General features: G+C 45.2%; 1 protein-coding gene across 1 annotated transcript; it reads left to right on the forward strand.

Moving 5' to 3' along the window:
* Positions 1-8,244: 8,244 nt before the first annotated feature.
* LOC119357312 (50S ribosomal protein L28, chloroplastic-like) lies at positions 8,245-9,845 on the forward strand. Its single transcript, XM_037624312.1, has 2 exons — positions 8,245-8,540; positions 9,287-9,845. The coding sequence occupies exons 1-2, from the start codon at positions 8,360-8,362 to the stop codon at positions 9,517-9,519; spliced, it is 414 nt and encodes a 137-aa protein (XP_037480209.1). The 5' UTR covers positions 8,245-8,359; the 3' UTR covers positions 9,520-9,845.
* The last annotated feature ends 1,943 nt before the right edge of the window (positions 9,846-11,788 follow it).

The raw sequence follows: 11,788 nt of genomic DNA on the forward strand, positions 1-11,788 counted from the left end.
GACCGACACGTAAGCGCACCTTGGGGTTTGTCAATCGTGGAAATCACTCTGGGACCCCAAAACAGTGAGTAATAGTCCACGAAACGGGCCAGAATCGGGCGAAACTACGAGTGTTGATGACCGACATGTAAGCGCACCTTGGGGTTCATCAATCATGGAAACCACTCCGGGACCACAAAATAGTAAGTAATAGTCCACGAAACGAGCCAGAATCGGCCAAAACGGTGAGTGTTGATGACCGGCACGTAAGTGCACCTCGGGGTTCGTCAATCATGGGACTCACTCCGGGACCCCAAAATAGTGAGTAATAGTCCATCAAACGGGCCAGAATCGGCCAAAACTGCGAGTGTTGATGACCGGCACGTAAGTGCACCTTGGGGTTCGTCAATCGTGGGACTCACGCGGGGACCCCAAAACAGTGAGTAATAGTCCACGAAACGGGCCAGAATCGGCCAAAACTGCGAGTGTTGATTACCGACACGTAAGCGCACCTTGGGGTTCGTCAATCGTGGAAATCACTCTGGCGCACTTTGATGTTGCCATCATCCACAACTTCATCGATGAATGGTTTGCCTCACCAGACATCAGCTTCGAAGATCTGCAGCTGCCCGTTGGCCTCAGTGTCGCCTTCCAAGGCGCAATTGCTTCAGAATTGGCCATTGCTCAGCGCATTGTTGAGCTGAAGCAGAAAATTGATCATGAAAAGGCTCAATTCAAGAAGCACATGGCCAGGCTCAGCGTGCAGGAAGTGAAGATCTTCAAAACCATGCTGCATGAGCTCAAGGAAAATTTTCTGAAGAAGCGTGCTGAAGCTCAGGGCTCACGTGAGCGGATGAAGTCTCTTGCAGAACGATGTGTGCAGGCCTACAATGAGGCCGAGAAGCGCAAGGCACTTGGGCGTCCTGGCATCGACCCCAAGATGGCTGCGAAGAAGAAGCAGCAGCCTGCTGTGAATGAACCAGAGGCACCAAGGCAAGAAGCTGTTCCGATTGTCTTCCCCACCGCCACGACTGGCTTGAAGCCAAAGAGCCGGTCAACCGCTTCTGAGCTCAAGAAGACACGGAATGCAGAGGCTGAAGCTAGAAAGAGGAAACACTCTACAGCCTCTCCTTCTGACCCAACCAAGAAGAAGCGCGAGATCAAGAAAGCTCGGGTTGCTCCCATAGAGCCCTTGATGGTTGAACCCCTCTCTGTCATTCACCCCAATGTAGAAAGACGACTGACAGTTCATGAGCCTGCTCCCACAGAGGCTCCTGAAGCTGAAGATATTCCAGCAGCCGACCCCACAGCTGCTGAAGACATTGGTCACCAAGACAATGTACAAGATGATGCATCCCTTCCTCAGCTTGAAACAAGCGAACTCATCAGTATTGGTCATCCTCTGACGCCAATGGCACAAGATGAGTCATGGGCGGATCGCCCTCAGGAGGAAGAAGACTTTGAGGCCCAGCCCACTCCGACCCCACAAGCGTCATCTGCGTTCCGTAGGCTTCGCAAAGGTCCACGGCCTCAAGTCCATACTGAAGAAATTCCGGCTGCATCAGCCGAAGACAATGAAGAAGCACCAACAGAACCCACTCCCCCGCTCCATCAAGATGCAGTTCTCCAGGAGAACGTGCATGAGGTTGTCCCTCCAACTACACAAGCAGAAGAAGAAGAAGAAGAAAATGTTGAGGCTGCCACCACAAACTCTGAAGCCAATGTGGAGCCCGCCCCACCAAATGCTTCAGCAGACAGCGAAGCTACTAAGCCAGACACTTCTGTTCCTGAGTCTGCTGCAGGTCCTCAATTCGATTATCATATTGAGCATAGGCCTCATATCCAAAAGCCAGTCCCAAGGCTTCCAAGGTTCTCAGGTCCTGTATCAGCACCTGGCTCCTTCGACATAAATAGCTTCAAGGCAGACAATACATTTTTCAATAGCTCCAAGAACCCCTATTCTAGGGAAAGGATTGTATCAGATAGGTTCTGGAGCTATCCTCAGCGCAGCTACTACTCAAGCATCCTATACAACCAAGGTCGCATATTCCCGCACAAGCGCCTTGAGGTTGAAGCCATTGCTGGTCTGCCATGTCTTGAGGAAGCCTTGGATTGCTTCAAGCAAGTGGGTCTGCTGCCGTTTGTGACTGATGAAGAGCACTGGAATGAAGAGCTTCTGCTTCAGTTCTATGCCACCCTCCATATAAAAGGATAAAACAGAGATCCGAAGACTTGGGTCCTGGAGTGGATGACCGGCAATGTCCATCATGAAGCCAATGCATTTGATATCATTGAGCTCACCGTCCTGCCCACTCCTGGCGAATTCTTCGAGGAAGGCTGTCAACTACATTCTGAAGCTATTGAGAGCATATTCCAGAGGCCTGAACCAAATATGAGTCAGATGCTCTCAATGATGAAGCCATTGCCTCAGGATGCACCCTATCCAACTGAGTTCTTCATTGAAGACTTTGAGTATCTGCCCAGGACCATATATCACATCAGCCGGCGGACTCTCTGGCCCATTAAGGGACACTCACCACATGCCAAGATTGAGGGTGCAATGAAGACTCTCATATTCTATATCCTGCATGGCAAGTTCTTCAAAGCACAGGATCTCTTCATACGCCAACTTGCAGCGTCAGGCTCAGAATTATTTGGTTTGAAGTTCTATGCTCCTTGGGTGATGAGGCTGATCAAACTGCACTCTGCAATCTCGTATCAGCCCTCTGCCTGAAACCATCGGATCTTCTTGCCAGATGTGGATACCTCTGCTGAAGCAATATATCCTAAGCCTGCCAAGCAACTGATAAGTCTTCAGAATGCAGAACACCAGAGCTTCATGCAAAATATTGAAGGTGTTGAAGCCATATCCAGGGTATATCCGTTGGCTGGCACTACACGTGCACCAGCATCTACTGAAGCCACAGACAGCACAAATGCTCCAAGACCCAAGAAGCATGCTCGTGTCTTCAATGACCGAGAGCTTCTTGTGGCCCTTCACCAAAAGCAAGATAGGCATCACGATTGGCTAAAGCGTCAGATGAAGAGCCTCTTGGTGGATGTCAATCGTCTTTGAAACCTAGCCACCAAGAATGCTTTCGTTACACATGAAATGTGCCGTCGTACATGGAAAGGGCTCTCAATGATATGCACTGAAGCTGAACTTGAAGAGGATGGCTTCACAGAGCGCTTCAAGTTTGACACCACACCTCCCAGAAGGGCTGTGATGCACAACACACCATCACTTGAAGACTCTGAGTTTTCTTCATCTGCTGTCACAGTCACTGCAAGAATCATTGATGAAGACGATGATGCTACATCACCGCCACCTGCTTCAGCACCTCCAAGCTCCTCTGCACCGCCAAACACCTCCAACGACCCTGCTGCTCCTGGAAACGAGTAGACACTCTGTGTCTTCGAATCTTTTTGGTCATTACTGACAAAAGGGGGAGAAGCATATGCTGTTTATAGTCTTCAAGCGGGTCAATATGGGCGGGTGCCTTATGTTTTGTTATATTTTGCTTCATGTTTACAACTCTTGTTTTTGCTTCATTTGGTTCTTTGAGTTGTAAACACTAAAACTCGATGGTCGTCTGCCACTCTGTTTGCGAAGATAAATTCCGCATGTGCGACGATAAATTCCGCACTTATCTCATTCTGCAGACGTCCATTTTCCATTATGCATGTCATTATCTTCATATACTTTCACATGCATAGTGGATTGTCATCATAAGCTAAAGTGGATCTCCACAAGTACAACCTGCCATGTGCATTTGCATTCCAAAAGCAAATCAACTTATATGCACATCTTCAGGGGGAGCCCTTGCAACTTATGAAGACAATTCCCTATCCTTTACAAATTTCACACATTATATTCCCCGTTGAAAACTTCAACTAGTTTGTCATCAATCACCAAAAAGGGGGAGATTGTAAGTGCATCTAGTGCCACCCCTAGTTGGTTTTGGAGTATTGACGACAAACCTAGTTGAGGGACTAATGTGTTTGTGAGTATTGCAGGAAAACACAGGTAGAAGTCCCTCATTGATTCGGTTTTACTACCAGAGATGACCCCTAAAATTTTATGAAGACATTGAAGACATAGGTGGTACATGAAGATATTCACTTTGAAGACTATGACAAAACAAGACACGTTATGAAGCATATGGAGCTCGAAGACTTAGATCTTTCGTAGTTCTTTTTCTTTTTGTGTTGAGTCATAGGAACCACCGTACTGTTAAGTGGGATCCAGGAGAACCAGTCAGAATGACTGAAGTGATGCCTAAATCAAAAACCTATGTCTTCGAGTGAAGACAATGAGAGCGAATCTTGTCCAGAGCCAGACAAGTCAGCTTTGCTTGTAGCCCAAGTAAAGTTGCCATGAGAGTTCGAAATCTGACCGTTGAGACACGTGTCAGTTCCTTAGTGACCCAGGGTCATTTCGGACAAATCAGGTCGGGTTGCCAAGTGGCTATAAATAGCCCACCCCCACAACCATAAACGGTTGGCTGCTCAGATTTTAGTGCACGGCTTTTGTCGTTTGAGAGCAACCCACCTCGAAGCCTTTGAGAGAAAATTTCTAGTGAGGAGAAAAGCCCTAACCACCCAGAGCCAGAGCAAATTGGGCATCACTTAAGTCTTCTTGTCTGTGTGATCTGAAGACTTATTACACTTGAGGACTGTGAATCCCCCAGACGGTTAGGCATCGCGTTCAGAGCATCCAAGAGACATTGTGGATTGCCATTGAACGAAGTTTGTGAAGGTTTGGGAGTCTACCTTGAAGACTTACCAGAGTGATTGGGCGAGGACTAAGTGACCTTAGCTCAAGGAGAATACGGTGAGGACTTGGTGTCCTGAACTGTGTGTTCAGGACTGGGTGTCCGGGACTATGTGTCCTAAGGTTTAAATACCTAGCCGCTCCAACTAGACGTACAGTTGTCACAGCAACTGGAACTGGTCCAACATATCATTGTCTTCAACGAGTCACTGGTTTCATCTTCACTTCCTTTTCTTACTGTTACTCATTGTGAAGCCATTGCATGCTTGCTTTATCTTTTGTCTTCACAACGTGAATGTATGATCTGTTTGGCTTCATAACTTCTTCCTACCTGATCCTTATTACACTGAAGCTGTTTGTCATTGTGCTTTCACTCTACTGAATACATGACCATGGCTGGCCTAGTGTAATCTAACTTCCGCTGCATAGTAATAGGCATAATCTTCGCTGGTTGTCTTCATAACTCTCACGTTTTGAAGACTTTCATAAAAATCGCCTATTCACCCCCCCCCCTCTAGTCGATATAACGCACTTTCAAGTTCTTTTTGCATAAGAGCAAAAAAAATATAATGTTTTATTTCTGCAAACAAACGAAACCAATAGCCTGACATTTTCCTTTTAGGACCAACAATTGTCAGCCCTTATGAAGCAAAAGGAACTTTAAATTTTAGTCCTACTTGACCTCAGCCTAACAGTACGGAGAATGACCTTGAGTAGGTAATAATTGATGTAGAGAAAATGCATGGTATTTATTTATTTATTTATTTTTGTGGGATAATTCATGGTATTTAAGGTAACCTTATCTTGAACCTGATGAATCATGTACTTATATCTGATCTATTTTACACGAAAGGCAATATATTAGGTCTTGTGTGCTTCTCCCCATGGTACTATTTATTAGGCTCAATTACAGTGCATAGGCTCCATTATAGTGTGTATACTAATTTTGTAAAACAGTAGACAAAAGGAAGTAGATGTAGCATGCATACATGATTCTGGAAACACGCAGGCGAATATCTCGAGTAGCACTACTCTTAATCAAATAATCAAATTGGCATATATTTAATATGCCCATTGTTACTCTGAAACTATTTCCTACAGTCTTGAAAAGATTTGACATTTTCGTTTGCCTGAGGTCAAAGATGAATCAGTGAACATGTACTAATCCCCCCCCCCAAAAGCAAATCACTACTGCAATTTCTTACACAATGCGTTGAAAGGAGGCATACATTCACACCAATGCAACGTGAAGGCTAGCTGCAGCTTTGGCGAGAAGGTCAAAACCTGTTAGATGCAACCATGTGAAGCATGGACAGAACTGCCACCGCATAAACAGCCCAAAATATCAATCTAGCGTTTGTGTCTATGTGCGCCGTCTTGGTCGCTCATGCTGCTGGCTCGACCCAGCACGCTGCCACCATGTGAGTATCGACATGCTACAACTAAACTTGTACAAATGCCATTAATCGACTCGAACCATGATGTGAACTGTACATGTTTCAGGAATATTGAATTTAGAACTACATAGTGTTATGTATTGTCTTTGCTGTACAGTTCTATACTGAAGATTTGTAGTAAAACAACTCCATGGAAGAACTGAAGTTAGTCCATCCAAATTTATTTCAGTATGCTATGCACTCACAGAATATCTTTTATGAAGTTTGCATGTAACATCAACGTTTAGGACAGGGTATTAGAGATAATTACATGAGTACATATCGTCCCGGGCTATGAATTGAAGGTCAGGGAGTTACTAATGAAGCAACTCTTTTCTGAATTGTTTGAATCCTTCAAACCTACAGCCATAACAATGAATCAAAATTTGACATCCACATTGTTCAGAATTGCTATCTAAAAACTTGTTAACCAAGAATTCCTATTAACTAAACAGAAAAATAACTAATTCTAATAGAGAGGTTTGGCCAAATCCAGATTGTATGAGGCATAGGTGAATCAATCTTATACAAAGCATTATACCCAGTATCTCATACAAAATTGGAATTTCTGAGGAAGGAGCAGAGTAGCTAAAAGGAATAATAGTAGATACAGGGAATAACTTATAGCAGCTTTATGCCAAATTCCTCTTATGCTTTGATCTAATGCTTCTTTCAGTTGGGTGGACGACTCTAAAGTGTGAGCACTTACGTGGGATTTTGCGTCTGCAATCTGACCATCAGTGCAGAGTGCATGACCCCAGGCAGCATTGTAGAAACAAACATGGGAGTCTGGTGCCGTGGAGATGCATAATTCGTATGACATGAGAGGTCTCAGGAGGAACATGTGCAGTTTCTATTCCTTGCAATGGTGAATGGGGTGAGTACCCCTTACTGATCGAAGCTCATCATCGAGAAGGTTTTCTTTTCCTTTTTCCGATTTTGAGGGCACCGGCGGAAGATCCGGGAGAAGAAACATGTGCGTCTGAGGGGCTGCCAAAGCACATCTTTTCATCCAACGGTTAGGTAGATCGATGGAAGAAGCCACTCATACTTTTGGCATAAAGTACAATGTGAAATACTTCTAAATCTAGATGTAGAAGTTCCAGCAGTTAGTTATATTTATACACGTGTCTTGCTAACTACAGCTTCTGTTTTCACGTCCATGGAGTGAAATTTCAACTATGAAGTACAACATATGCTAAAAAGAAAGATCTTAAAAAATTGCTACTAAGAACAAACACATGATATTGAACACGCTAAACTAATATCAAGAAGTCGAGATAGACCTTATAATACCAATTAGTTAGTACTACTAACAGTAATAATCCCAAATGCAAAATTGTATAGAGTACACAATTCAATGTCAAGAATTCTTCTATCATTTCCTTGTCGTACCATATATAAAGGATCACAGCAATGGAGCGGCATGAACTGAACACCACGAAATATTAGAACACGTTAATTATACCTAAATTAAATACTAAGGGGAAAGTACCATGCTTTTACCTATGGCCACAGCTTCCATGATGCCAGTACTTTGCACAATGGAAGCAATGGCATGTTATCATTGACAGTGAAAATAAGAGACTGAACATATATGCATCATTTAGTAGAATAAAAATTCCCAGCGCTGAAGAGGAAATAATAGAAACATAAACTTAAACATATTATGTAAGCAAAAAACATGATGAACACCTATCGTCCTACTGTCAAAACTAAAAGCCACATTGATGATATTACAAATTAAATAGCTAACACAAGTGTCAAGTTACAAACACAGTAGAGATTTTATTTATAAATATAGGCACTACAAAAGTAGAAAGTCCACATCAGTCTTGATTTACCTCATGTTAGCTTTTAGGTCCCATCCTATGCAAACGTGAATGATGGAAGTGGTCGTACTGAACAGTCGTGTGCAACCAACGACAAAAAGAAAAGTACAGAATCGTGAATCATGTAATTGGTGTTGTGGGCCTTGGGATGAAACACCTACGGGCAGCAAGGAAGAGGAGAAGGCGAGGGAGAGCTGTTTTGAGCCTCAGGTAAGCCGAGAGCAGGCCCTCGCGCAGAGAAGGTTAGAGCGTGGCCCGCCTTGTTTCTTCTTCTTATCCTCCTCTTGCTTCCGCCCTTCTTATCCTCTTTCTTTTCTTTCTTGTTCCGCCGTCCACCCATGGCGTCCATCTCCATGATGTGCTCCTACACCGTCTCCATGCCCGCCGCCGCCAGGGCTCCGCTCCGCCGCGCCAACGCCTCGCTCGGGTTCGCCACCTCGCAGCTCGCCGGCCTCAGCCTCGGCCTCACCTCCACGGCCACCGCGGTCTCCCTCCCCACCAAGAACACCATCGTCGCGCGTACGTCCCTCCCTCCCTCCCTTTGTTCCCCTGGCCTGGCAATTTTAATTCCTCACTTTGGTCCTCCCTCGGCCGGATCTCGGTGGTGTACATTTTGGGTTGCATTGCTCTGTCTTGTGCTGCTCTGCTCTTCTTCTTCATAAGTAGTTGAGTTCAGGCTTGAAACAAAAGTTGTGTATGCGTCCATTGGGCAGGTAGGTAGATTAATTGGGCAGCAAAGCATACATTCTTTCTTTCTTCCAAGGGCCATAACATAATTGGATTGGGTATGTACATAAGTGGAGATGAGATGGAGGTCTGAGCCCGTCCAAAATTGTTGCAGATATCCGAATTGCTCTTCTCTTCTCTTTGGATGCGCCTTGAAAATGAATGAATTGCAATGGTTGATGGTGATGGCTATAAACTCACACCAAGGTAGTGGTGTGGTGGTCAGATGCTAGTAGTTGTAGCCTCGCCCGAGTGGTTGTCAAGCTAAATGAATCGCTTCTGTTTCGACTAAATATATATATATGAATCGCTTGTGCTTTTTTTGGTCCTGTTTTATTTAGCTACAGACATTTATTTACATACATGCACTATTATCTTCCCAAAAAGAGTATCTATCTATCTATCTATCTATCTATCTATCTATCTATCTATCTACCAGTTGAATGATTAATTCAATGGTTAAGAAAGAAAGAAAGAAAGAAAGAAAGAAAGAAAGAAAGAAAGAAAGAAGGAATGATCTGAATCTGATGTGGGTTCAGGCCGGATCTGCCCCTTCTTGGAGAAGAAGACGAACCGGGCCAACAAGGTGTCCTTCTCCAACCACAAGACCAAGAAGCAGCAATTTGTGAACCTGCAGTACAAGAAGCTGTGGTGGGAGGCCGGCAAGCGCTACGTCAAGCTCCGCCTCTCCACCAAGGCCCTCAAGACCATCGAGAAGCACGGCCTCGACGCCGTTGCCAAGAAGGCAGGGATCGACCTCAACAAGAAATGAAATGATCGATGAGCCATAGTTAAGGCCTCCTAGCAACAACATCTTCTTGATTTCCTCACATCAACCATTTCAATGTAATGTAGTATGCAAAATGGATTTATGTCCAGTTTTCCTTTTCTCCCCTTTTGTGTCGGTTCCTTCCTTCCTAGTGCGATTTGTGCAAGTAACCTTATAAATGCCCATTTTCCTTGATGAGTTAGTTGATGTTAAGCATCATACCGGATCATCGTCATCATCATGTATATGTAGTTGTGCAGTTGGTTTGTGCCTTTCAGCTGCAAACCAACCTGATGTTTTATGATTGATCAGGGAAGGATGTTTTATGATTCTTGGTTCAGATGTGGAGTATCCGAGTCAGAGAAATGGTAGCTAAACATGAATTAAGAGGCTGGCAATTTAGTCAGTTAATGCTAAGCATCATACTTAGTACTGCTAGTGTGGATCAACATGTGATTGTGCAGCTCTCCGTTGCTCCCAAATTGATGTGGAAAAAAGGAATTCTTCCTACTATCGTTGTTGGTTCAGCTTCGGCACAAAGAGAAGGAAGCTGCAGAGAATCAATGGGGATCTGCATGTCTCCAAATTTTGAGCGATTTTCTAGTTTATTACTCTGGATCTACCTTTAGTAGTAGTACATAAATAAAATAGATTAAGATTGTTTCCGTTCAACAATCTGTGAGATGATGGTAACACATCGTAGGAGGAAGCAAAATCCGCAGCTGTTAATTTGGCATCAGTATTGAGTAATCCTTCAAAATATTCAACGACACTACAGCATATGAATTCAAGATCATCCACAAAAATCGGAAAAGATTACGTGCTTTTACCCCCACACACACCCCGCACCGTAAACCCGGGTAGATACATTACTCATGCCATGTCCCCGCAATCCCACGTAACATTTATGTGTCATATCATCCAGATTTAACACAAATTCAAGTCATTTATGTGTTACCCCATGCGCTGGATTTATGAACTCATCAACAAATGCCAAAAATAAGACAAAACATATTGATCATTCGTCATGTATAAAGACCTCCTGGTGATTGATGATATCCCTACCCTTCCCCCCATCATCTTCAATTCTTCATCGTGTAGCCGAGTGTGGCTTGAGGAATGGCGTCGATTACGAATCTCTTACCGCCACTTCTCTTGCTCGCCACCCTCTTTCCTACGCTTACACTATGCTATCTCAGCCCATCCGCAACAAGGGTACAACAAAATTCCACGAAAAACTCTGCTTATTGTACTTACATCGTGCTCGTCGAGCCACAGCTATCGAATGCCGACGAAGACGCCCACCGCCGGTGGCACGAGTCTTTCTTGCCGACCTCCTCGGCAAGCGAGTCACGCCTTCTCCACTCGTACACTCAAGTGCGCCGCGAGGCTCACCGACGTCGAGCTCGACACGGTGGCCAAGAAACCGGGGTTCGTGCGCGCATTCCCGGACCGGACGCTGCAGCTAATGACCACGCACACGCCGGAGTTCCTTGGGCTAATGGAGCGAGGCCGGCTACGGGAAAGGAGTCATCATCGGGCTGCTCGACACCGGTGTCTATTCGACGCACCCTTCCTTCAACGACGACGGCGTTCCGCCACCCCCGGCAAGGTGGAAGGGCTCGTGCAACGCGGGCCGGTGCAACAACAAGCTCATTGGTGCCACGTCACTTATCCAGGGCCACGACTCTAGCGACCAAGAGGGGCACGGGACGCACACCTCGTCGACGGCCGCCGGGAACTTCGTCGCCGGCGCATCGAAGCACGGCGCGGGCACGGGGCACCGCGGCCGGAATCGCTCCTGCCGCTCACATCGCCATGTACAAGGTATGCAACTACAGGGGCTGTCAGCAATCCGCGATACTGGCCGGCCTAGATGCGGCCGTCAAGGATGGGGTGGACGTGCTCTCGATCACCTTCATGGCGCCACCACATCTCTGTCTGAAACATTTTGCTCGTAGCAGGGAAACAGAGGCAGATGGAATCTTGAGAAACTTTCGGGGTTGTTTGCATCCCTGTAAAAAAAGAAGAAACAGAGTAAATGATGAAGTAAAGATGCAGTCGTGTTCATCACGAGCAATCAATAATGAGGCTTCTCACGAATCAAAGGTTCGCCCGGGGATTCCCTCCTTCGCTAGCCATATATATTTTATTTCGTGATTGTGAGACCATTTATAAATTATTACACAAACCGAAAACATATGCTGTCAAAATGAGTCGAAAGTTTGCCTATGATCTTATAGTATTATATTATATATCAAGGTCGCACATC

Source organism: Triticum dicoccoides, chromosome 1A, assembly GCF_002162155.2.
Source record: "Triticum dicoccoides isolate Atlit2015 ecotype Zavitan chromosome 1A, WEW_v2.0, whole genome shotgun sequence".
Lineage (NCBI taxonomy): Eukaryota > Viridiplantae > Streptophyta > Magnoliopsida > Poales > Poaceae > Triticum > Triticum dicoccoides.